This window comes from Botrytis fragariae, assembly GCF_013461495.1.
Source record: "Botrytis fragariae strain BVB16 chromosome Unknown tig00000000, whole genome shotgun sequence".
Classification (NCBI taxonomy): domain Eukaryota; kingdom Fungi; phylum Ascomycota; class Leotiomycetes; order Helotiales; family Sclerotiniaceae; genus Botrytis; species Botrytis fragariae.
The window spans coordinates 1,437,538-1,462,754 of NW_023500986.1; the positions used below are offsets into that span (position 1 = coordinate 1,437,538).

Genomic DNA, 25,217 nt, shown 5'->3' on the forward strand with positions numbered 1-25,217 from the left:
ATCAAAAATGGATCTCCGCGACGAAATATATTCAAGCCTCGATACAAACTTAACTCACGAAGAGAGACTCTGAACAACAATTGGCATTTACTCGCATGGCGGAGGTTCGAAGGCTATACAAGCTAATTTCTTTGAGACTCGTGCGCATGGGCGAGCAAATGGATGCAACGATGATATGGAGCGTATTGAACATTATCATAATCTTTTCCTCTGTGCGCGAAATTTGAGGGTGGATCTGAATGAATGTGTTTATTTCAAAGGCGCAATTTGTCCCACAATGGTTTTTTCAGTCTTGCAGGCTCGGGTCTCTATTTGGGGAAAGTTATATATATGATGGGTTTCAGGATGATGGGTGTTTCAGGACGGTTGGATCCTGAATTCACTTGACAGGAAATGGAATTTCGATGGACTCCGCAGGCCTGGCATCTTGATTTTGGAGATCCTTCGGGTATTGATCTTTAATTAGGCGTTCAAGAACACCTTGGTCAGGAAAATCTGCCACAAGCGCTGAAGAAAGGAGTTACATCAATCTAGGAATTCCAATAATCGCACTGTGTAAACATCATCTATACAATGGAACTAGCTTTTTAAGCCGATACTATTAGACGTTGTTTCTCATTTGATAATGTAATGTTAAGATCGTGTCGAACTCAAATACCCAGGCATCTTGAATAATAAAACTACCTCTCAGAATACACGTTATAAAAACCTACAGCTTCGAAGCGAGTTCTGCAAGTCTAGATCCTCAATACAAGGGACTTCCTACCTAATTTTTATCCATCTCGCATTCATCACTCACCATATTTTCCGTCTGATAGAGTAGACGAAATAGAGAAGAGAAGAGAAGAGGTGATTATTATACACCTGAGTAAAAAAAAGTGCACGGGATGGATATCCTGCGGATGATAGATTCAACCTTTAAAAAGTATGTAATAGTCTTTTACTTACTATACACGTATATCTCACCCCCCCCGTCGGTTTCCGATATGAGTGAAGTGTCAAATCCATCGCACTTCCAATTGATCTGTATCCAAGGGAAAGGCTTTTCCGTTCCCTCTTTTTTTATTTAGCCACGAAGAGCTGAGGAATATAATGTAATGTTATTATACGCTCGCTTGGTACTTGCTGTGACATCTTCACCTCAGCCGATACGATGCTTCTCTCACTCGAATTCATTCACTTGAAAGGAATTTGGACACTATTCACAAAACTAAATGTTGCTTCATTAATATCTTCATTGCTTTTGTCGTTTCATAACTAATGTACAGTGTAACCATTATTGATATAAACCCACTCATCCATCTCATAATATCTCAGAACCCTATTACCATTATTTAATTGTTGTAATCAACCTTAGTACCAAAGGCCTTCTCAAATCCAGTCAAAGTAATGCGGTATCTGACATCATTGACCTTGACCTTTTCAACTGCCTTCTTGCAACCCTCCTCACTAATATCAATCGTCTCAATCATAGGCTTGATCTTCTTATCAGCTGCCAATTGCAACATAGCTTGAGCTTCCTTGCGCGAACCAATATGCGATGCAGCGATCTTGCAACCATTGCTAACGAAATCTTGCGCCATCAATTCAGGAAGTGGCTTATCTGGGAGACCGACGTTGTGGAATTCTCCATTGACGGCAAGAGTAGACATGTAAGCAGTGAGATTAAACTCATTGGTCATATCTGCGCAGTTAAGGATGAAGTTAAAAGTAAAGGCAAGAGGTTTTTGCCAATCCTTGTCTTGGGTGGAAACGAAATGATCAGCTCCCAACTTCAAAGCCTGTTCTTTCTTGTTTGGGGAATGGGATAGAGCCCAGACTTCGGCTCCCAAGGCTTTGGCCCAGAGAACACCAAAATGTCCAAGTCCACCAATACCAAGAATGGCAACTTTCTTGCCGGGTCCGGTGCCCGCACGGACAAGAGGTGAATATGTGGTGAGACCGGCGCACATCATTGGTGCTGCGTCAGTTGATGCAAGCCCATCTGGAACCTTGAAAACGAATTGTTCGTGCACTCTCGAATGACTGGAATAACCTCCTTGTGAGAAGATTTGGTTTCCATTGCTATCCTTCATGGGTTGATCACTGTGACCCTCATCCTCATTATATGGTGCCATATATGTGTCAACCATCTTGGGACAGTAGTTTTCGTTATCGCTCTTGCATTGTGGGCATTGCATGCAGGATTGGACTTGAGCACCAACTCCAACACGATCACCGGGCTTGACGAGTGTTACTTTCTCGCCGACTCGGAGGACTTTTCCGATGATTTCGTGGCCGACACAGAGAGGGGTAGTGGCTAGATCGCCCCAGCCACCGGTGATGGTGTGAACGTCAGAACCGCAGACTCCACAGCACTATATCCAGATGATAAGTCAGTAAACCATCATCGGAATGCATCAAAGAATGAATTGGGAAAGCAGAGTATGCAAAGGATTACGCACCTCATTGACGATATCAACATCATGTGCTTCGAACTTCTTGGCGGGGAACTAAAAGAGCAGTTAGTAAATGGTATTATGTGGAGTATCTCTTGCTGAGCCCGGATTGAAAGCCCAACGAGGAGAGTTGTTTTTCTTTGAATTTCTTGAATGTTTGAGGGAAACATACCTTGGCTTTCTTGAAATCACTCCAGTTCTTGGTGGAGGAGATAGTAAATCCCTCGATCTGTTCTGGAACGCTTGAAGACATATTGGAGGATCGTCTGCTTTGGATGAAAAGATTAAACTGGTTTAATTGCGTAGAAAAGTGTTGATGAAGTGTTCGATGGTAATTTTGGATTTCTGGCTGTGGTTTTTCTGCTTCTTCAAACATCGAACAGACGGAATTCAAGTTATTATAACCGTTCGAAGTTGGGATTTGTAATATCGAGTTCACGTCAATTCACGTCAACAAACAAGATAAATCCTACCTAGTCCTCATATGCTACTAATTCAAAGCTGCAGGAGCAATGAGCCGCCAAAAATCATGGATGAGGTCATTCTTTTCGTATCTAGAATTCCCATAATGGGGAAAGAGCCAATTGGGAAGGGAAAGAATGAATTGCCATGTAGTAGAGAATGGAATTCTAGAACGACAAGTAATCTTTGCCAAGAAAATATCATGGCATTTACACATAAAACGATTGACCGAAATCATCGACAGATCATCGATATCATCGAATCATCGCAGATAGAGTTGATGGTTGATGGTTGAGAGTACTATCTCCGAACGTCTGTTGAAATCGACAATCGACGTCATGATAAAAAGTGGATGGCGGTTAAAAATGGTGACGTGAGTGAAAGGGTAATACGGCAACCACAGCATACCGGCATAAGATAGATATCTCTTTGACCTGATTGAGAACTCTTTGCATGAAATGGTGGATGAAGAGGGGAGTCAAAGTTCCGGAAAGAGAAAGATAAGAGAAGACTGTTTTCTCAACTCTGAGATATGAAATTTGGATTTCACATGTGTAGATGATTGATATGCGTGTTGCTTGATTCATATTTTTTTTTGGAGAAGCACGTCCATAGGGTCCGAACGTTCAGTCTTTGTACCAACCAAAACGACAAAATTCCAAGATTGCTATAAACTCAAATAGTACCCAATGTGTACTGCAGTATTGATCGATCGAGTGAGCGTGAATAATGGCGTCGGGAAGGAATTACAATTTGGAGTAGATAGTTTGGCTTGAACTGCAATTGGGTGAGGCCTTGGATACATCATTTGCTCCTACACCTCTTCTGTCGAAACTACAATGCCGGATGTGTCTATTTCTGCTGATGATCTTTTGCAAAGAGAGTTCGATAGTGTTTGGCAGCTGTGTCCTGTGACCTCCATGTAGTAGTATATGTCGTATGGAGACTCATCAGAGAAGTGAAACCTTTAGAATAATCCAGCCAATATGCAGTCCATCCGCATACTCTGTACGTGTGTAGGTTCTTATATCATTTTCATAAAGAACCTTGACGTCCATCATTAATCTATCAAGGTACGGATGGCTAGTACTAGCGTGACTCGTCAACCAGATTCATCATCCCTTTTCTAAAGACAGCTCGTAGACGGCGAAGACGGGTCTGTCCAGAACCATTAATTGCCATTGAAGAAGATCTAGCACTTTCACAGTATTGGCAAGAAAAGCCGACAGGCACCATGTTCATCCACCTCACGGGAATCTCGAGGACGATAGCCGGATACACCGTATCGTGTTCATACTCCTATATAAACCCCTGACTCCTGAGGAAGATCTATCAAATCCTACGGACGTAGACCACTCTTCTCCATCAGACGTCCGTCCATCTCTGCGTCCATCACATGCACATCTTTTTATTCATCACAAATTAATTGTCTCAAGATTACGAAAGCACACATGCCCGGTGCTGGTGCACGCCCCTTTCGTCCGGATAAGCTCGGTAATCACCAAGTACGAAGCACCAATTCTACCATTGCCTACTTGGGAGCCAAGACCGAGTATTATCAAATGGAAATCTCCACTGCGCCGAAACGAGTCGTGTGAGCGATTTGTTGATGGCTTTGTGCCAAATCTTAGAAAATTGAAATTGAGAATATACATCGGGGGATGTGTCAAACTTTTCTTTCCGACAGGTGCAGCTAGATCGATTATGTTGTCAAGGTTTCTACATGGGGAAGCTGGCCGCCGGAGATTTGTTGAATCTTATTACATTCGGCGATGGTTGAAGTTCAAGATGCTGCAGATGTGAAGGTAAAGGGAAAGGTAAAGGTAAAGGTTCTAGGTAGATATCGAAATTGAAACGGGAGGAACACGAAAGCCATGACAAAATGATCGGAAATCTTCCCTTGTTAGTTTGCCTTTCCTCTATTAAGTGATTACTAGACAAGCGTTCCATTTCCGCTAAAAGCCGCTCAAAGCATCAATGGTGGGGCAAGTCCTTGCTTGGGGTCACGAAACTAATACCCATAAAGATACCTAGCAAACATTTTCTCTTTCTATTTCTGGAAAAAGAGGGAAAAAGAGGTAAAAAGTGGTAAAAAGTGGTTGAGACATGGGTGAACTCACTGCTGGTACCTCAATCGCAAACATTCTCCATGAACTTCCAATGCCGATTAACATTTCAAATGCCACATGGTCATACACCCGTTGCACCCTACATTGCCGTTGATCGTCATAAGCCGTTGCTGTGCGAAAAAGGCGTTTAGCTACCTTTTCTTTTCTCACATCAACTCGTAACCTCAATCTCCATATTTTTCGTCTTTTTGCGGAGATGTGGGAGGTGGGATGCCCAGTAAATGAATCCTTGACTCTTGTGCCGTTCTGTTCAAGGGGGAGCGGGGGATTCCAGGAAGGGTTACCATTTGCGCTATCGTCCATGAATTGTGTTTGATGTGAGGCTTCAAATCTAGGCCAGAATAAACAATGCCTTAGATCTCATTGGATACTATTAAGTTCCTTAGCTCCCAAGAAGAACTGTGCGGAGTAGGAGGGGATCGAGGGGATTTTAGCTTTGGTGGGGAGAAGGAAGTTGTTGATACCCCAAATGAAGGAAGGAGATGCGAAATGCTATCAGATTCCTTTCAGATCGTCTACCTTTTGAGATGAGTTTCAGACGAGGAAGAACGCATGGTGTGATTCACGAATAGTTCTATGCTCGCCACACGCAGTACAGCAGGCTTTCGATAGATGAACTTGGTTACTTGGAGCAGTTCTCATTGGTAGGTGTCTATCTGCCTTTGCTATGTACCGGTACTCGGCCTAGCGGTAGGTGCAGGTGTATTGAGGAATGCTGAGTGCGATTATTAGATATGAATAAGATTCTGATCCACGCGATTCAAATTTCTGTTTCTACTTAGTCTCATATGCCTGCCTGCGATCTCCCAACTTCCCTCACGATAGAAGCTTTTTATCCTTGCTCTGTCCTCCACAAAAAAAGAGTTCTCCAATAAATATAAATACCAGGTGCTAGGTATATGATTTCTTTAGTGTCCTCTACAATCTCTACATCCTTATATAGTTGGGAGCTCCCTTCCACACCTTCCGATCGTTTTTAATTTTCCCGTCGGTCATATCATTATCGTTAATTCTAGTTGGGGATATGACTAGTGTGGAATCAGAAGCCAAAATTGAAATACACAATCTCAGTATTATTATCTTCAGATCACATGCCAGACAGACCCCTTCATTCTCGTCTGCATAATTATTGGCTTTTCTACACCTGGTCGATTTTCACATGCTTCCCGTACTCCCCAAAAGTACTTAGTCAATAACATTTTCTTGTCTCACGCAATTCTAGCAGTAACACAATGGATCCCGCATCTTTGAGCTTGTTGCAATCCGCTGTGCACGACGAGGAGCAACGAGATTTGGCAATGGGAGAACCTTCCGGAGCTCAATTATCACAACCACAATCTCCCGGTGCTAAGTCGAAAAAGAGGAAGTCATTAGATGGAGGAGAAACCGCAGTTCCCGAAAAGAAAAAACGTTCTTCAATCGCATGTACAAATTGTAGAAGTCGAAAAGTACGGTGTGATGTGGAGCGTAGTGAGCGCGTCAATGACGCTGGAGAAAGAGTATGTAACAACTGCGCAATTGATGGAATACAATGCTTAGTCCCGGGAAGTAAAAGGAGAAGGTTAGTTATACAGACGCTGAAAGCCATAATTTTAAAATTGTACGTTTTATTGACATATGCAATGAGCAGAACCAAACGAGGTAGTAGCGATATCGCCGTCGAAGCAGTTCCTCTCCAAGCCTACACGGACAGTACTGCATATTCCCAACAAGCGTCAAATAATGAGATGAGACGGGCATCTGGGCCCAGCGTTACATCCCAATCTCAGCATTTACATGAGCATGTGCCTCATTCAATCTGTAAGCAGAGGCTCGTCCAGAACGCGATTTGTGCTGGATGATGTACTAACAATACCAGACCAGTCAGCCCTTCATTCAAAAGAAAGCGATGATATTGATGGGCAACGACTAGCACAGCTTGCGCATCGAGCTTCTATGACCGGCGACCTGGTTCGCACGCGTCTGGCATCATCCCCACCTCCTTCATTGAAACATTCACTTCCGGCATACATCAACCCCCTTCCTTCGAAAATGACCTCTGTCGATATAGACTACCTGTGGGCGAAAAGCGCACTACTTATTCCCGAGCCTCCGTTACGAAACGCTTTGCTCCAAGCTTTCATCGAATACATTTATCCATATATGCCACTTCTAGAATTACACAAAGTTTTACAGATAATTAATGATGAAGGGGGATCTGGCGCAATGAGTCTCTTGCTTTTCCAATCCATAATGTTCTCTGGGACAGCCTTTGTGGATATGGAAAGCTTGAAGCGCGCTGGGCATCGTACGAGGAAAGCAGCGAGGAAAGCATTTTTCCAGAGGGCCAGAGTATGTAACAAGCTAGCATGGGCTTACTTTGAGCAATACTGACTACGTTTAGGTTCTGTATGATCTAGACTACGAAAATGACATGCTAACTGTCGTGCAATCTCTTCTTCTCATGACATACTGGTACGAAACGCCCGAAGATCACAAAGACACTTGGCATTGGATGGGCAGAGCGATTGATCATGCATACACGCTTGCGTTGCATCGGGATCCGAAAGGAATGGATGCTGACCACAAACTAAGAAAACGAGTATGGTGGTCATGTTTTATGAGAGATCGACTCATCGCGTTGGGAATGAGACGTCCGACTAGGGTCAAGGATGAAGATTGTGACGTACCAATGCTGGTTGAAGGTGATTTCGAGATCAAAGCACTCGATCCACGGATTTCAATAATTTCTTCGAAATGTTCTTTGATAAGAGACATTGAGGCCCAACGAGAGTTGGCTCTCATGTGTATCTCAAAGGCTGAATTGTGTCTATGTATCAGCCAAATCTTGGTGGCGCAATACTCGGTTCTCGGAAGACATCAAAGTGCTTCCAGTCAATCTGAAAATACTACGTCACAGATTATGCTGTTTCCCAAAAAGTCGGCGTCGTCAGAAGAGGTCGAGCAATGCGATTTGGCACTCGATTTCTGGAAGCAAAATCTTCCACAAGCATGCGTCTACTCGAATCAGTTGAGAAAAGGAAACAGTGGGCAACCATTATTTGTGGCATGTTCATTGTTACATATGATTTATTTCACTGCGACCTCTGCCTTGCACAGACCACGAGTTTTACCTGCAGGACCAAATCAACCGGAACCACAGACGCTTTTCGCGCTTTCACGTGAAGTGGTGACCAATGCTGCTATTGGGACTACGAACATTGTTCATGACATGCATAATTATGATCTGGAGAGATACCTTCCTACTACTGGCGTGACAGCTCTACTTCCAGCTATCATCATTCATTTATTGTTGGTCAGGTCTCCACAAGAGAATGAGAGACAGCCTGCTCTAGAAGGCTTTTGTCTATGTATGACTGTTCTCGAGAGTTTGCGCGATAATTACTCTTCAGCGGATTACGCTACTCAATTCTTAGAGGCAGCCGTTCGAAAAGCAGGCATGGAGGAAATTATAGGCCGTGCTAGAGAGGCGGCAAGACGTGAAGATGCTAAGCGCAAAGCGGCTTTGGCATACGAGAGGAAGCGGGCACAGCTCGAGCGGGCACAGCGGTCTTTGGATGAAAGGATCACGCCACCAGTTGACACTCAATTAAATGGTTTCGAGTCTTTGGGAACTCTCGTTGATAGTTCAACTGCGATATACAATGGCCACTTTGCTCATTCGCCTCCAGATAGTGACGCTGTTCTTGGTGGAACAGGCTCGAAGGTCTCCAATGATCCAAATGATATGTTTGAGTTCTTGGACATCAACTATAATGATGGTGGTGAATCGGGAGGATTTTATGATATGGATCTATTCAGTAGAGAGATTCCGGGATTCGGTAGCAGAATGCCTAGTCCTCAACCTGGGGACAATCTTACGCTGTTCGATCAACCTTACATGGATGTTCTGGGCATTTAAGCATGTTTAATGGCTTTAGGTGTCAAGTTTTCTTCATTCGATCATTCCCAAATTTGGCCGGTGGAAGCTGGCAGTCCTGAGTAAGACTTGTCATATGGTGTACTATGAAACGGTTCGGTCGGATAGCTTTTGATGAAGCCCTCAATGGGCAACTTTGGCGCCAATACGCATGGGATGGGGAAATAATTGGCGTTTGGATCTGAGATTTCGAGGTACTATCGATGGACACTCGTCTTGTTATCCAAAATTTGATGTTAAACATGGACGAGACTTGAATATGATGATAGACCCAATTCTTGGGAATTATATCTTTGCATCAAAAAATGGCGTCGCTTCTTATATATGGTTGGGTTAGGTTGGGCTGGGTTGGTACTCGATAAATGATTCGGTATCTGCATTCAACTTTTTGGTTTCCAATGTTGAATGAGAATGATGGATCTGTGGTGTATGGTTTGCGCTCGGGCGGCGACTGAGGATCTGGGATAGAATATAATGAAGAGAGAATGAAGATAGACTGTCAGACCATATTATGAATGGGTTTGAGGCGTTGTGTTTTGCATTACAAAAGTTGCTCAGTTAGCAGGTCTTATAATAGAATGAATGAATTGATTGGATACCATTATTGTGTTATCTGCCTGATACTGCAATGATGAATTTTCTTTTCTCAACGTTGTGAGACGATAATGAGGTGGAGTTCTAAGAAGTGGGAGAGGGAAACTTGGATAGTATATATATATATATAGATTAGATATGCGCACGCCTTATCCTCGGGTAGGTATCTGTGCTATAAAAAAAAATACAGTTACTCATTGGACGGTGCGGCACGGTACGTACTCGGCCCCCGGCAACGCTATCCTCGGTATTTGCTCGGTAGAGGGTGGTTAGTGCGCTAGATTAGATTGGGGTAATTTGGGGTAATGTAGTGTAGTGTGGGGAAAGGCCTAGGGGGGAACCGAGTGCGGGGTTCGGGTTGGGGGTCAGGGGATGAGATGAGATGGGATGGGAAGATTTAGGTTTGTGGGGATTTTGAGGTTGCATGGGCTGGTCATTTGAAGAAGAGGGGGGGTGGGGGTGGATTTCTATGGTATGGTGAGAGGAGATAGGTAGGTAGGTATGATTATCCTAATTTTCTTTTTTTTTGGTCGCAGAGGAGTCGGAGGAGGAGGAGAAGGTGTCTTGAATAAGGTTAATGTTGATTTGGAGTTCACAGAGTTTTCTTGTAGCGAAAAATTTGTCAGTAGGTGGATGGTGTTGGTCTTGTTGAATTTGAAGTCTCGTGGGAACTTGTGAAATTTTGTTCTTTTTGTGGAGTGGAGTTTTATCTTTGCTGGAACATCCATGGATGGACTGACCTATAGACTGGCGATTATTGAGATGTGGAAGAGCGATCTTGGTGGGGGTTTCTTTTGGGGATGGGATTTGGAGATTTGCGGGTGCTGGTCTTCTTGTGCGAGTCTTCCTATCTGTTTACATGGCAAAAACGCATTATCCATTCTGGACCCGGGAACTCACACACACTTCAACTCTTGGATGAGTTTCATCGTGTTCTATATTTCCATATATCTTCCTGGTAGTTGTTTGTGTTTAAGCTTCTCTTTTGGCTTGCTAAGGTTAGGCTCAGGTACTAATCCTAAATCTCTCTGGTTCTCTCACTCTCTTTGTGTGTAATCAAATCAGCTTTGCGATTCCGGTACAGGTGAGGTGTTGTTTGAAGGAGAGGTTTGTTGAGATGGATTGATTGATGTTGGAGATAGCAATTTTGTAGAGAGGGTTGAGGTTTTCAATCATGGGACGAGAGAAGAGGGAAGACTGGGCTCCTGCTTGGAGAGAACTTGTGTGATGAAAACATGAAGTGATGACTATTGTAAACATTAGAAACATTAGAAACATTTTTTCCGCTAGGTCTATGTACTTTTAAAACTTGGGCTGAGATTCTGCTCGTTTCAACCACTGAAGAGTTCTCATCCTCTTGTATACTAGAATCCATATCCCAAGACTTGCAACTTGCAAACCCGAGTTTGCTATAGAGAGTTTGAAATTGACACCCTACTCATAGGAATAATCAGCCATTTGTTTGTGGATATACAAATTAGATCTTGAACTTACGCTTCGATCGCAAACGTTCTTAAAATTGACGACATTCTGAAAGGTTGGCTGGATCTTTTCAGCCAGTGGACTACAAGCCCACCCCCAAAGGTCCTTTCCATTCTTAGCCACTCGATAAGCTGTTGCCACTGCAATCCAAGTCGCAATATGAATGCTTTCAGTTGCGATACCAAACTTTGTATTCATACTACTGATAGAATTTGCGGCTTTGATGGAAACAAGATAGGAAATAACCGAAATCAGCCCGAGAATGGCTGTAATCACGCAAGTGATGAAAAGAAGGACTGCTGACCAAAGCTGCGTTTGGAGAGCCCAAGGCCCGCGGGGTGTTGGCGATCCAGGTGGGCTTCGAATATCATTGTGAGTCTCGAGGAAGTTTAGAAGTGTTCTGCCTTCTTCTACGGCTATCGCTACGGTGAGGCCAGTGATGAGGACTCGAGAGATGAATCGGAGGATACGTATACGGCGCTTGAGTTTCTATAGACCAATAACGTTAATTATGAGCTCAAACTATGAAATAGTTTTGCTCACTTGATCTTGCTTCATCAGGTCCTGATGAAGGAGACTCGTAGGTTGTGTACTGGTTATAGGATTATAGGAATTGTCTGGCTCGAGGTGGGCCTCGTTAGTCAATCGACTATAATGATTGTTTGAAGGGGGTGATGCTGGATAATGATGACTTGGATCTCGCGCTGTTAAAGGATATGACTCGTTATATTGTGGAGTTCCAGGTGTCGAAGCTGTTGAAGGTGTTCTCGGAGACAGTGGGGTTTGTGGCACGGCATCATATGGCGATTTCAACATTTTGAGATGTGAGAGTATTTTTGATTCGAATTGTCTCTGGCTAAACACAGCAGTCTAAGAATCTAAAGTTTTTTCGTCGTAAGTCATCGAAAAGCGGAAAGTTTGCAGAGACTACTCCCTCTTATATACTTGGCGAGTTGGGCAGTGTGTTCAGCCATGTGTGGTGGTATTCACTACTAAACCCAATATGAGAGGAAGATACATTGCCTTTCATCTCGCTAACTCAGTCGCACCAATACAATGGAAAAGAATTGTTAGGGCAGAATCCTTAGCGATGCCAAAGGCCAGGAGCCCAGAAGTTTCTCTGCGTCTCGAACTATGAGAAATCTTCAGCCGCACAAGGAAGGTGACAGAAAGTACATCTCATTCGCTTAAGGGCTTGAAGAGATGACTTGTGGACTACCAATGACCATGTACATGTATAAGCATGACCCATGCATTTGCCATTTTGGGAAGAAAGTCTGTATTGGGGGCTAAACGCTAGCCAAGCCTAAAATGCTACATTAGTGAGGCTCGTGAACCTTAAAAGATGATTGACAGAAGTGTGAAATTTGTCATGTGGCGAATTGATCAATAATATGCATCTTGGTGAGTAAGCTGTCTCTTTCTCCAAGTTGTACGGCCACAAATCTCGTCTATTACGGCTTTAGTAAAATTGATGGCAATATCGCAAGTTTCTCAACACTTCACCTTTCCAAGCGCAATTGCAGGTGATGATGGACCTTTTCATGATTCGAGACTCCCGTGACTCTCGACTTCGAGATATTGAATCTAGCTTTTCTCGCAAGCAAAGCCCGGGATTCTATGGCCTGCACAAGTGTCTTTTGGTGTTGAAATAAGGTTAGGTTTTTTTAGTCCAACGAGATCTAGTACAACAAACACTACCATCATTTAATTGTTCAGATTTTCTTGGCAAACCATGCTAGATCTATTAAGTTGATTAGATTTCACCTTTAGTGTTGCCCTGGAATATGCTGTTGAACTTTAATTTGACAGTTCTTGGCTGTAATGACACTTTTAAGTGAATCTGTTCTTCAACTCAATGAAAGGGGTGAAATCTTTGGCGATCTTTATTCAATCGTGAACTAATATCACTAGTTCTAGACTTGCTCACGAACTACTTTAGCCCTCTTTATGATTTACACGAGATACAAATTTGAGGGTTTTTTTACATTCCAAGTTCAAACCAACAACCAAACACCCATCACGAAGAAGAGAAATCACAAAATTTCGAAATAATGTCGACACCCACGGAGAAAGTACTCGACCTTGCGGGGTTCATAGTAGAAGTAGATAACTTGACCAAAACAGAATCAGGGAAATCAGAAGAACAAGTCCAAAACGTGTCAAAAGTGGTTTGATGGCTTTCTTCACTTCTGACTACCTGACGTAATGGCTAACCCTCACGCAGGATCAATTGGCGGCTAAGAAGAATGATACAACAATTTCATCAGCCAACAATAACTATGCTAGAACAATATCTACCGAGCTCTGGCTTCAAGCAGTCAGCTATCTAACGACCAAGGATCTCAAAAACTTCAGGTTGAGCTCCAACCGATGTGCAGTACTTGGTTCTGAACACTTTATCCAAACTTTCACATTTCAGACCAATAGACTAGATCTTGAAAGGTTGGAAATGATCTCTCGAGAATATCCCAGAACGTTAAAAAATGTCCAGGAGATCAGATTCGAGAAGGGATTTGTGCCTATAAAAGGCATGTATCGTGTTCTACATAAGGAATATAGGGAATCCTTTAAATGGGATGCTGAAGGCAGATATGTGGAACAAAATGCTAGAATGGAGCCCATCAATAGCTGGGAAATACTATCCGAATACCTTGTTATCAGTTACTCTAGTTCTCATTACTTACGCTTTCTATTTTTTGCTTGCATCGTTCCCCTCTCATCCCTGTTTTGAGTTTGGCGACGCTGATTATTCCAAAATTGATCCGTTCACTGACCAACCTTGTATACAGTGGTATACATCATGGAACAAGGCAGCTCAAAACTACAATGACCTTACAAGGATGACCAAGGCATCTGAGGATTTAAAGAATGCCACTTGTATTCGCTTCTCGGCCAGCATTCCTAATTTCAAGTCGGAAGCTTTGACTCACGCATGGGCGAAAGTCACCCTTCCTAAAGCTTACGGGGGCCTCTGGAAGGCAAGAGAATTGGAGACAGTTATGCTAGCTGCACACAATTCCAAGGTAAAAGTCCGTCAATTTGTCCACGATTCAGCCCCAACCGCATTTTTCACGCAAGATTTAAATCAGCTTGAAAATACTCTGAAGCCTTTCCGTGATCTTGAGAGTCTAGAGCTGTTGTCTGATGGAATGCAACAACCAATAAGCGGATTTGCAATGAGCAAGAGATTTTGGACTGGACTGTGGAAGGCGGCGCAATTAGCGCCGAATTTGGAGACTTTACACCTGGGATTGCTTACCGGCGGGTACTGCGATTTCAATGTTTACGAATATGTGCCTCTCAGAAAGGTCTTGGGGAACTTTACCTGGCCTTCGTTGACTCGCTTACGAGTCGATAACATGACCTTATGCGAGAAAGATTTGACCAATTTTCTCCTCAGGCACGCCTCTTCCCTGCGACATCTAACATTGAGTCATATTTATTTATGTCGAGGGTCATTTCAGGGTTTATTCAAGGCCCTAAGAGAAGGCCTCAAACTTGAAAGTTTGCATGTCGATGGTCCAATCCACTCTGCCGTCGGTCTAGAATTATGGTAGTAAGTATCTCGTTGTCAATTTACATTCAATTTTAATACTAATCAAACATTTTAGTTTCTTTTCGAAGAACAGGGAGGTCATAGAATCCTCTGAACTTACTGAAGCGGAGAACTTTCGCGAAAGACTACTTACTGAAGCTAAGCTTCAATTTTACAAGGACAACAAGGACAGACAACCGGGAAAGTCGTGGCTACTAATGCAGGAAGACGGCCTCGCTGATGAACTGTCTGCCCGACTCTCGGCATTTGTTCTCAATAAAGGCGATTGGCCTAGTGAACTCATAAGTAAATTGGCGAAAGCAATTGTCTATAATGGTAGGGTAGGAGGCTATGGTGGCTTGACTGATGGGCAAATGGGCGCCAGATGGGATGATGGGCTGGCTGAAGAACTGCTAGATACCGACACAGCCAGCTGGGCGAAGTTCAAAGGTGAACTACCCGAGCATACACACTGGCTAATGCTTGATTGGGCGTGGAAGAATGAACCGAGCTACCCAAGTAGTAAGTGGGCTTTGTGGGAGGAGTTGGAAGAGGAGACTCGGGTTCGCGCATTGCACGATGCTTCATTTGCGCGAAAGAAAGCGAAAGGAGGAAGTTAGATTTGGATGCTTGTCTACGTAATTTGTATATCCTTGCTTTATTGTTTATAGTTTTAAGTTGATATACATATAATTTAAACTTTTAAGAGTTTTGGTCATTTGAGAGCCAATGCATCAAAATTGGTATTCCTAATGTCCTCTTACTTTTTACATCTAGTACTACCAACGAGTTATTATTGCAGTAGGATCATATCAAAATCGCCATAAACTCATTGTATCCGAATAATCCTTACGTATGCTCTCATCCGTCATGATTGCCTCAATTCCGTCATGTATCGGGTAAATGAATGTGCCACCTCGCGCACCCAACTAACGGAACACAGCATGAGGTTTCTGCCAGAAACCATTTCATGACCATCATAGCCATCAATCTATCGCCCGCTTCATGTTGTGACTGCTACAATTCCAAACTGATGTATCTTGAATGTATCTTGCATCTAATATCTAAATAAGTGTTTCTAAATATCATCAGAGGCATTCAACATTAGACATCTTCACCGTCACAATTTTCCTCCCTCCATTTACCCACAATCCTCTCATCTTCATCAATTCTTAATTTACCGTCTTCGCCAATGCCCATACTGTATAGTTTACCCCTTGAAATAATTCCAGCATCTCTCTCCTCTCTTTCGAGTGAAGCTAGTCCATCAAGACTTCTCAATAAGTTCGAATCGTCCACCTCACCAGTTGGGTCTAGATACTCTAGCCTTGCTGCAATTGTGCAAGGCTTTTTGGGAAGACTCTTGACACCATGACGTGATCTAAGGAGGAGCAGCATAACGCCAATAATCATGAGAGAAAGTATAGCCATGGCGAGATAAAAACAGGTTAAGAGCACTAAACGCATCTCTGTATTACTGTATGGTATATTTGCCAGAGTTATTGGTAAGAATTCGGATAGGATCGAACAAAATGAAATCCAAGAGACGAGATAATGCTTCCGTCCGATAGAAGGAATGAGGGCTGAATAGGGACTCATGTGCACGGGAGCTAAGATGAGGTTCTGAGGCTTGGCGTTGCCACGAAGGAGCTGATGATAAGGATCCATCTTACGGAAATCTATGTTCTAGTCAGTGATCACTGTCTATCCCGAGAAAAGCAGTTTCTGATAAATTCAGAGACTAACCATTGTCAATACGCGACCACAGAAGATTAGTTCCCGTTCCCAAAGCCGTCATAAAAAATCGAACTCCGAAGCCTTGTGAATTCATGAATCGATTGAATCCGGTATCCGCATCTGTTTGGTAGTATACGGCTACCACGCTAAGAATGCCGCATAACAAACAAAGCATGCAAATGTGAAGTATTCGAGCCTTAATTCCTTTCAGCACTTTCGATAAGAATGTCTTCTTCGAATCTTCTCATCTCTTGGACCTCAAGAAAGCTGAGTCTTGTGTCGTACTGGCCACTTCTCCTTCCGCTATCATTAGAAATGTATATCCTTGAGTGGGGATCCGAATCTCGTCTTCTTCTAACCTTGTCTGGCTATGGCTTATCGCCTGGAATGAAAGAGGAGTCTTGCGATGTATGATTGCCAACCCAACCAAGCTCAATGGCTCGCTGTATACTCCACTATCTCGACGTAGTCCTGCAAATATCAGGAAAATGGTAAATATTGCAATGGAACCTAGTAATCCTTCGAGAAGTCGTGCAAAACTAGGATATATTCCCCAGCTATCGCAGGTGGCAAGACCGGTTCCTACGCAATAATCACTTTCAACTATTATCATGTTTTGCGAAGCAAGAGGTGCGACTGCAAGCATGATGACTGATATAAGACTTGTCACGAACATTGTAAAGTGTATCCGGGACAAAGATTTGAAAGGGAGAATGAATATCGATGGACTCTCGTAGTCGATGTGCATAGCTTTGTACACTGTGGAATGCGAGAATGGCCTTAGTTGATAGAAGGGTTCCATGTATCGGACTGTGTTTTCCAGAATGCGCCATGGAATCGCATAAAATATAGCCAGGAAAAGTGGTAAAAATTAAGCTGTGAGATATTGTTGATAAGTGATCTGATCTAGTGCAGTGACTGCGCCGTTGCTATGATACACGAAAGTTCCACTTGAATTAGCACTCGTCGCTACCGGTCTGTCGACAGCAGTACTAGAGCTAGTGGGAAAGATGGTAGTTTCATAGACATTTTTGAACGTTGATACAATGACTAACATACTTGAGTCGTTCGTGGGACTATCTATCGTTGGCACATTGCTCGTTGACGGTACTATTCGTAACAGTGACGACGACGTGATGATCTGTCCAACCAATGTCCCGTCTGGATCACGGGAAGTTGATGTAAATGTGATTATTTCGATAGTGGTGCTGTCCGAAACTTTTATGGAGGTAAATGGGATTTTATTTACTGCGGTATCTTTATTGCTAGGTGATGATCCCTTACCTGCTGTGGTAGGATTTAGAATAGAGATAGGTACTGTGCTGGGAGGTTGAGAGATCGTGATTGTTGAAACATATTCACTAGTCATAGTCACCACGGTTGGCACCGGTATGATTGTTGTGGCCCCCGGAGTCAAATATGGAGACATGGCAGTGGCGAAATAAGAAGTAGTGGTAGACTTTCCAGATGAAAGTATTGGAGCTAAGGTTGTAGCTAAAGAAGGAGATGCTGTAGAGCCTACTGAAGTAGAAGGGCCTGTCTCATTCGAAAGACTGATTTCTCCAGCCCTTTTTTGATGTATATCTGCATCTCTCTCATCCAACTTAGAACGAGTAATGTTGGCAAGTTCTTCTGCACTAGACCCAAACCCGGAGTGTTGTGGAATCACATGGCAAGATATTCAAGCAACGCGATGAGCAGTAATGTGGCTACCAGCAGGAACATGAGAGTCGATGTTCTTGTTGCGAGAGGCCTGTAGTATTTGTTCTTGCCGGATGACGCTAGAAAAGTTAATTTTGAACAAGATCTGATTGAGCGCGTGAGGTTATCAGAACACTACACATACGATGACTCTTCTTGGATGGATGCATTCTTGACACAATAAAATCTAGACAGACACCTCTGATGTATATTTGTACCAGATAGTAGTTTCATCGACTTCAGATGCATTTTTTGACCCAAACGAATCGAGAAGTCATTGAATCAACTCACGGCTGCCTTCATTGAATGAGAGAAATCATATCTCCACCTTCTTGAGATGAGGCTTAGAATAAGAGGGCCGCTGAATACAGAATCTTCGTAGCATAATTTGAAAAACTTCTAGATCCTTGGGGCCTGCATAACTTTGATCCCATATTTTAAAAAAGATAAGCTTCAATTTATAGCTTGGCGAAATGGTCGAAGTTCAGAGAAGGGCGCACAGCAGATTATGAATATTACTCGTCAGTTTCAAGATATTCCGAGTTCCTGGATACTCAGATCAGCTGAGTCAGCCAAGTTAAATTTAGGAAATTTCCCCTGCACAGCCCTCACGGCAAGAGGCTTCCGCACATCCATTGATGGAGGTGTGATGTTACAATGCACCAGTATAATTTTGATTCGATCCGACTATAATGTGTTCGCTTGAGGGGAGATTCTGGGGACTTGGCATGCTCAGGAATGCGTGATAGGGGCCAAATCTCGACCCTAGCAGAGACAGAAACACGTCTATGCAATTTATTGGAGCCGGCTCCTACTCGATAAATTCAAAAAGAGTCATGAAATCTCAGCACAAACGTCATTAAGGAAAGGCAAATTCGAGAGCTCTGGCATAAATCTTGGACTTCTGGCGGTCAGTTGGAAAAAACTTACATAGGAAGTCTACCACGACACGACAGCCGAAGCCACTGCAGTCACCATTCACAAATCTCCGTTCGAGAGAATCAATGAAGACAAACCAGGGAAATAGCGCCTAAGATGATAGAGCTCGATTAAAAACTGATATTTCCAGAATTAACGCTTGCCCAAGAGTGAAACCGTCTCTGGGATAACAATGCCCCCAAATGCTGTTGATACACAATCAACTTTCCTTCTCGAATTAAACAAAGTGATTCTTGTCAAAATCTCAGCTGCCCTATAGCCTAGAGCTCACTGCTCCATTGTTCTTACTCGACCCCCAGGAATTAAACAAATGTCCTCTTGATCTCCACCTTGACACATTCTACATGTGGATTTCCAACTCCATGATACCAAACCAGAGTGGGATAGCTATTGATGGAGAAAGGAGAATATCCACCGCAGATGTACCATCGCTGCTCTCTATGGTCTTTGAGGTGCAAGCGATCGTGGTGGAAGGCAAAGATACCTTCCGTGTCGTCAGGATGTGCAAATAAAGGATGGGCAAAATCATGCCAATAGCGATTAGACTCCATTATTGCCGATTGGGAAAGAAACTTATCCGTGCTATATGGCAAGTTATAGACTAAGGATCCTGAGGGCTCATTGGCGACGCGGGGAGTAGAGACGTTGAAGTAAAATGTAGTCTGAACATTCATATCAGTACATCATTCATATGAATTCAGAAATTGATGTAAATTTAAAAATTGGTATTGGTAGAATGTGCAATTTAATCACAAGAATTGACAACATACCGGAGAGGTTTCCTCACGATGAGCATGACACTTGGGGAAAGCACAAAGTGCGGTTCGAGCAGCTCCAATGTGACAACCGTGTATATAAGAGCCATCTAGATACTTGTTATCAGAAATAACAGACAGCGTAAATGGAGCAGATTGATCCGGTTTAGAAGAGGGAGAAAAAAAATGGATAGCTAGAGGTGCAAGAGCACTGAGAATGTGTTGTTTGATTTGAACCATTGTTGCAATCGTAATAGTTACGATGAATGTTTTATAACTGAATATTGCAATATGAATTGTGTATGAATGTTGTAATGTATGAGTTGTATGATTGAGAACGCAGATGAAAGATGAATTGTGGACCTTTATACTCATTTATGTGACCTTTTCTCCCACGCAACTTCCTAAACCCCCAATCAATGTAATAGCAACCATGTGCATCGACGACTCTTGATTTGCACCTTCTGTTTCATTGATATTTTGGAACCAACAATAATACTGAGCCTAGCAAAAGAACAATTCACCAACTTACAGACCCTCCAACTCACTCTATTTATCTCTCTGTACTGACTTCCCAAATAGCTTTTCAGATTGCGAAGAAAAAATTGAGAGCGTAGGCGCGTACAATGTAATCCAAGTATGTTAGATAGCCTCTGATTTCAATTTGTGAATACTTGAAATATCTCACTTCCTGTTTCTAGCCTATCTCGCTTCAAGAACAGAAGTGCTAAAGCGTCGGATACAGGGAAAGCTCTTCAGATGTGCATACCATAACTTTATTTTGATCTAACCAACTCGGCCATGGCCGAAGACACTTCTCCAGGTGTGTAGGCATCTCAACGCATTTTGGTAAGCTCACAATACGGCAAGATCTTATGCGTTCTTGCGAACTACGGGCCCTTGCATGTAAATAGGCAATGAGTCTTTTTGCATGACCTAGCAAGTCCCGACAATTTGGGAAAGTACTGTGGAGGAGTGAACGGACTAATCGATAGAGGGTTGTTGCCAAACTATTCGAGCCGCCTCCCGGAAAGAAGCTTCATTGCGAAGAGAGACAAAAGCAAGGGAAGATCCGACATTTTGCGACTTTCCATCTTAATTAGTCACGCATAGCGATCCAGACTTCTGTATACTGCAATTAAGCAGTGAGCAGATGAAGAGCGACCAGAATCGGTGTATCAAGATATAAGATTGTCCGGGTATGATGCCCCTCACACCACTCCAACCATACAGCAATTGGAAAGAGACAGTCTTCCCTCATGTTGTATGAGAACCGATTCCCTAAACATGACATTGTTCGAACGTTATGTGGATGTAGCATGAACTCGGAAAATGCTATTCATAAGGCAGGGTGAGAGATGACTGCCGTCATCTCTAACATTTCTTTTGGATTATCCATAGCAGACATCGCGTGGCATTTGGTCGATATCTCCATTTCTTACGGGAACACGAGCGGTGCTTAGGTTCTTGGTGCGATTTTCAGTAGTTATAAATTTTCAACAATAATGTTGAACAACAAAGAGAGCTACTGCGATAGAGCTACATGGTCCTTTATCAATTGGATGACTAATCTCAATATGTACTAACCCACTGAATGCATACTAGGTATTGTGATGCAGCCAAATCTGTCATCTATTGATTTGGGGGCCAAACAGCGACCATTTTTGGACCTGCGCCTCTTTCTCGCATGAATTACATTCATTTCCACCAATTGAGATGTCGGAAAAAGAAAATTTGTATCTGAAGCATTGCATAGATACTTGCAGCTGACAAGCGACAGCTTCGGTCATGATTGCCCATTTGAGAATTCATGCTGGCAGCCAAAGTTGGTGCGACAAGCATTTCCTGTGTGCAGTTCGTGCTCGTTAATTATATAGTTCAAGGAGAACCAAACACCCCTCTGTCTCTTTGTATTTTGCATTTACACAACGCGAGTGCAGAGTGGGGAAATTGTTTGGTATCACATTCATATCGCAGTCATCCTTATCTCAGCTTCCCTTCCTTCGCGGGGTTCTGACCAACACGACAGTGTACGTACATATCTTACATTTACTGCTGCTCTTTTCCGGGCCACACCACCAGCCACGTCCGATGACAATTTCTTGAGTCCTTTCTTATAGTCCTGCATACACGATCAACACCACCTTCACTTCTACTGGCTAATTGCATCAATGTATCTTCTACTCATCTTCAATTCCTTCCGTCCCTAGTCACTCTGATTTGTTGGAATTGTCTCAATACCCAACACTGTGTGGCAGAAACACCCAATCAGACAAGGCTACTACTACCAATCATCAGCCAATGCTTGTCATCGATCCCAAAATGGAAACCTTGGAGGCTGAGATAAGTGCTATGGAGCCTCAGCGGGACAATCTTCTCACTTTGCCAAATGCCCATCTGTGACTAAATGCATTTCTCAGTAAGGATTTTGTCGGTCTTTCGATATTTTTCTTAATTTCTCATTCAGATATCGTTGATTTATGTTCCTGCATCACGTTTTACCGAACGTGAAATTTTCGACGTGGGATCCGTAAGAGGCGCCCTTCGCGATATATACCCTTGTTTTGGTTCTACTGGGATTTACAGCGTGGGAAATCGAGATCGTTCACTCACTATACTGCAGTATTTCTGTGACCAGAAGGGCACAATCGCTTGATCTAAATTTCGAAGCCCTCCTTTCGTTGATACAATCAGGCTTCATGACATTATAGTACAGACCCCGCTGTTCGAAGTGCAAACCTCGCGGGCCGATACCAACTTGCATGCTGCAGCTTCAAGTCTTACAGCATTCAAATAGTTTGGACAGAAATATCGGCAGACATTAGATGCTTGTGTTGCACAATTACGCTCGCGATAGGGAATATTCAAGAAGCATTTGCAGGATAATATCTAACGAGAGACGAACAATTCACATTGGTAAAGTCAAAACACGCATCGCAAAACAATGGCAAATCAAATGAATAAAGTCGACAATCAATACCCTGAGGGCATTGGACGATGTGCAAGCAATAAGGATGGGCATTGCTACCCCGCTGATAAAGTTTGCGATGGAGAATCCTGCTCGGCAACCACCACAACCCAAGTTACAATGACGACGAAGTTTCCAAAATTATCATACCCAGGCATCGTAAAGAGAAAATTGGGTTCGAATCATTGGGATAAAATACACGAGGCGATTCAAGGGCGAAAGCGGGATGCATCAGAATGTCCGAGCGATTATCAATTATGCCCTAAATCGATGAATGGAGGATGCTGTCCAAACAACAGATCTTGCGGTACTAGTAGTTGTTATCTCACCAGTGCAGCTCCTGCTTCGGCTTGTGGAGCGTCAGGATATACAGCTTGTGGAATTGATGCCGGAGGTAAGTTCTTATCACATGCCAAATTATATCGCAAATTATCTGATAGAAAATCAGGTGGATGTTGTCCAACTGGCTACTCATGCGCAATTGACGGATGTAGCGCTTCTCCAGGTGTTTCTTATAGCCAAACTTGTGGAGTTAACTCATATTTATGTCCGGCTTCATTGAACTACGGTTGTTGTAAGAATGGTATGGGCTGTGGGTTGAGTGATTGTTATTCCACGGCAGTAACGACTTTCACATTGACCGAGACCTTGACCACGACAGATAGCAATTCGCACACACAGACTATTACATCCACACTAGTTACAGCCTCCACTCCAGCGTCACCATCAGTCCCGGCGAATACATCAAAAGCTTCGGCCGTCCCAAAACTCACACCCACGGCTACCGCAATACCAAAAGTCGAAGCAACAAACGGGAGTACACCAACAAGCAGCGGTCTCACGAAACCGGAAATAGGTGGCATCATAGGTGGCGCAGCCTTTATTTTACTCGTGATTCTAATCGCCGCTTTCTGTATCTTAAGGCGCCTAAAGAAGGCCACAAAGGCATTCAAGGAAGCAAAAACACGCAGTGGTTCTAACGTCCCTCGATCACATAGACGTCGCCCTTCATACCCATCACCATCCGATATGAGTTCAATATCAACCGATCCTCTGCAAATGACTAGTTCAGAAGCGTCGCGTAGCGTCCGAAATTACTCTCACCCAACAACCGAACGATTTTCATCTGACCGACACGACGGTCCTGAAGTCGTAACCCCGCCTTCCTTCAACCCGTACTCCCCATTTTCCCCGCACGCCTATCCTGGTAACCGCGCTCAAACTCAAGGTCGCGGATACTACCCAGTAGCCACTTCGGACTCCGCTTATTCTCAGACATCGTCGGGACGTCGCAATCCCTCTGTTGAACCCACCCCTCCTCTTCAACAACCACAATCCTATTTCGACATCCCCCCACACCAACAATCTGAACTTCCCGATTTCAGAAACCAGAATTTGCGCCACGGTCATGATGTAAGTCCAATCCGTCGGCCAAGCCAACATGGAAGAAATTGGAGCAATGCCAGCGATGTCAGCGCATCATCGTCTAGTCCCCTCGTCGAACTAGATGCCGGAGACGATGGCGAACTGAAATTCTCTCTTGGGAAAGCTTGGAAAGTCTTAGGATTAGGAAGTTGGAAGGGAAAGGTTTCTGCAAATAGGAAACCAGAAAACCTATCACTCAAAGACTCTCCAACTACTACTCTCGATCGGGATCTCAAAACTGTCCTTTCAAATGTGCCGGAGGAAGCGGGCAGTTTTATGAATGCCACAGAGGCAGAACAAGAGGTGGATGATGATGATGAGATTAGGGCTCAAAGACCTAGAAGTAGTGATACGGGGAGAGAATCCCGTGCTTCCAGACCGAGGAGTGGTCTTAGTAATGCGGAGCTGAGGGAAGCGAGTATTCGGAATGTGGCGAGAGCGAAGCCGAGTAAACCGAAGGAAATCATGATTCGGAACTCGGGAGGTGCGGAGGCGAGTGGGAGTAGGAATGCGAATGGCAAGACTGATGAGGCGGGATTTTAGGAATTCTTTTCATCTGGGTGCTGGGAAGGGGGAATGGAGGTATATACATCATTGTCTGGGTATGGTTTAATGGAATGGCTGAGAAGTTTTGCGTGCGGTTATGCGTGCGGTTATGCGTGCAAACGGAGGTTTACAGGTGTAATAATAAGGAATACTTAGCAAATACGGATGGATGGATGGATTGGGTGTAATTACCCCATTAATACATAGTCATGCACACAGCATCAGACATTTACAGCCAAGATTTCAAACATCTGAGTGAAAATTCGGTACTAGGTAGTAGGGAAGTTCTGTGTAATGATTTAGGGGGTCAATTTGGATCTCGGTTGACTTAGGGAGATGGAATTGTGGATTTCGACAAGCGGCTTGGATTTTGCTTCTTTGCTATTTTCTTTGGAACAAATATCTCGAGTGTTTCACGCCGTGAGATTAGATTAGATGTAATCAAATTAAAAAGATTTCGAAGTCTAAGTAACTAGTTTTACCATTGTAAAAATCAGATTGAACAAACACACTTGCTACTCAAATGATGCTTTATTCTCTTTTCTGCATGTGAGTCTCTGCCACTCTAGCCACATCAAAGCTTT

General features: G+C 43.4%; 9 protein-coding genes across 9 annotated transcripts; 4 read left to right on the forward strand and 5 right to left on the reverse strand.

Annotated features, from left to right (window-relative positions):
- Positions 1 to 1,245: 1,245 nt before the first annotated feature.
- On the reverse strand, positions 1,246 to 2,786 carry Bfra_006666 (putative nadp-dependent alcohol dehydrogenase 6 protein). Its single transcript, XM_037337036.1, has 3 exons — positions 2,611 to 2,786; positions 2,445 to 2,492; positions 1,246 to 2,357 (listed from the first exon to the last, which is right to left on the reverse strand). Exons 1-3 carry the CDS (start codon positions 2,689 to 2,691, stop codon positions 1,335 to 1,337), a joined length of 1,152 nt encoding a protein of 383 aa, XP_037198402.1. The 5' UTR covers positions 2,692 to 2,786; the 3' UTR covers positions 1,246 to 1,334.
- Positions 2,787 to 6,261: 3,475 nt separating this feature from the next.
- On the forward strand, positions 6,262 to 8,930 carry Bfra_006667 (putative c6 transcription factor protein; the record flags this gene model as incomplete). The annotated part of the gene is made up of 4 exons (XM_037337037.1): positions 6,262 to 6,590; positions 6,660 to 6,829; positions 6,888 to 7,360; positions 7,413 to 8,930. 4 exons carry the CDS (start codon positions 6,262 to 6,264, stop codon positions 8,928 to 8,930), a joined length of 2,490 nt encoding a protein of 829 aa, XP_037198403.1.
- A 1,914-nt stretch (positions 8,931 to 10,844) lies between these two features.
- Positions 10,845 to 11,840, reverse strand: Bfra_006668 (uncharacterized protein; the record flags this gene model as incomplete). The annotated part of the gene is made up of 3 exons (XM_037337038.1): positions 10,845 to 10,976; positions 11,037 to 11,513; positions 11,568 to 11,840. 3 exons carry the CDS (start codon positions 11,838 to 11,840, stop codon positions 10,845 to 10,847), a joined length of 882 nt encoding a protein of 293 aa, XP_037198404.1.
- Positions 11,841 to 13,078: 1,238 nt separating this feature from the next.
- Bfra_006669 (uncharacterized protein) lies at positions 13,079 to 15,182 on the forward strand (the record flags this gene model as incomplete). The annotated part of the gene is made up of 4 exons (XM_037337039.1): positions 13,079 to 13,195; positions 13,252 to 13,680; positions 13,817 to 14,583; positions 14,639 to 15,182. The coding sequence occupies 4 exons, from the start codon at positions 13,079 to 13,081 to the stop codon at positions 15,180 to 15,182; spliced, it is 1,857 nt and encodes a 618-aa protein (XP_037198405.1).
- Positions 15,183 to 15,666: 484 nt separating this feature from the next.
- On the reverse strand, positions 15,667 to 16,975 carry Bfra_006670 (uncharacterized protein; the record flags this gene model as incomplete). The annotated part of the gene is made up of 3 exons (XM_037337040.1): positions 15,667 to 16,241; positions 16,309 to 16,445; positions 16,557 to 16,975. The coding sequence occupies 3 exons, from the start codon at positions 16,973 to 16,975 to the stop codon at positions 15,667 to 15,669; spliced, it is 1,131 nt and encodes a 376-aa protein (XP_037198406.1).
- Positions 16,976 to 17,170: 195 nt separating this feature from the next.
- Positions 17,171 to 18,170, reverse strand: Bfra_006671 (uncharacterized protein; the record flags this gene model as incomplete). The annotated part of the gene is made up of 3 exons (XM_037337041.1): positions 17,171 to 17,936; positions 17,969 to 18,080; positions 18,146 to 18,170. The coding sequence occupies 3 exons, from the start codon at positions 18,168 to 18,170 to the stop codon at positions 17,171 to 17,173; spliced, it is 903 nt and encodes a 300-aa protein (XP_037198407.1).
- Positions 18,171 to 19,241: 1,071 nt separating this feature from the next.
- Positions 19,242 to 19,934, reverse strand: Bfra_006672 (uncharacterized protein; the record flags this gene model as incomplete). Its single annotated transcript, XM_037337042.1, has 2 exons — positions 19,242 to 19,601; positions 19,710 to 19,934. The coding sequence occupies 2 exons, from the start codon at positions 19,932 to 19,934 to the stop codon at positions 19,242 to 19,244; spliced, it is 585 nt and encodes a 194-aa protein (XP_037198408.1).
- Positions 19,935 to 22,016: 2,082 nt separating this feature from the next.
- Positions 22,017 to 22,580, forward strand: Bfra_006673 (uncharacterized protein; the record flags this gene model as incomplete). Its single annotated transcript, XM_037337043.1, has 2 exons — positions 22,017 to 22,093; positions 22,406 to 22,580. The coding sequence occupies 2 exons, from the start codon at positions 22,017 to 22,019 to the stop codon at positions 22,578 to 22,580; spliced, it is 252 nt and encodes an 83-aa protein (XP_037198409.1).
- A 58-nt stretch (positions 22,581 to 22,638) lies between these two features.
- On the forward strand, positions 22,639 to 24,630 carry Bfra_006674 (uncharacterized protein; the record flags this gene model as incomplete). Its single annotated transcript, XM_037337044.1, has 2 exons — positions 22,639 to 23,056; positions 23,111 to 24,630. 2 exons carry the CDS (start codon positions 22,639 to 22,641, stop codon positions 24,628 to 24,630), a joined length of 1,938 nt encoding a protein of 645 aa, XP_037198410.1.
- Positions 24,631 to 25,217: the final 587 nt, after the last annotated feature.

Coding starts and splice junctions, on each gene's coding strand:
- Bfra_006666 (XM_037337036.1), bottom strand. CDS start 2,691: ATGTCTTCAAGCGTTCCAGAACAGATCGAGGGATTTACTATCTCCTCC. Junction 2,493..2,610: donor GTGATTTCAAGAAAGCCAAG/GTATGTTTCCCT, acceptor CTGCTCTTTTAG/TTCCCCGCCAAGAAGTTCGA. Junction 2,358..2,444: donor ATGTTGATATCGTCAATGAG/GTGCGTAATCCT, acceptor ATCTGGATATAG/TGCTGTGGAGTCTGCGGTTC.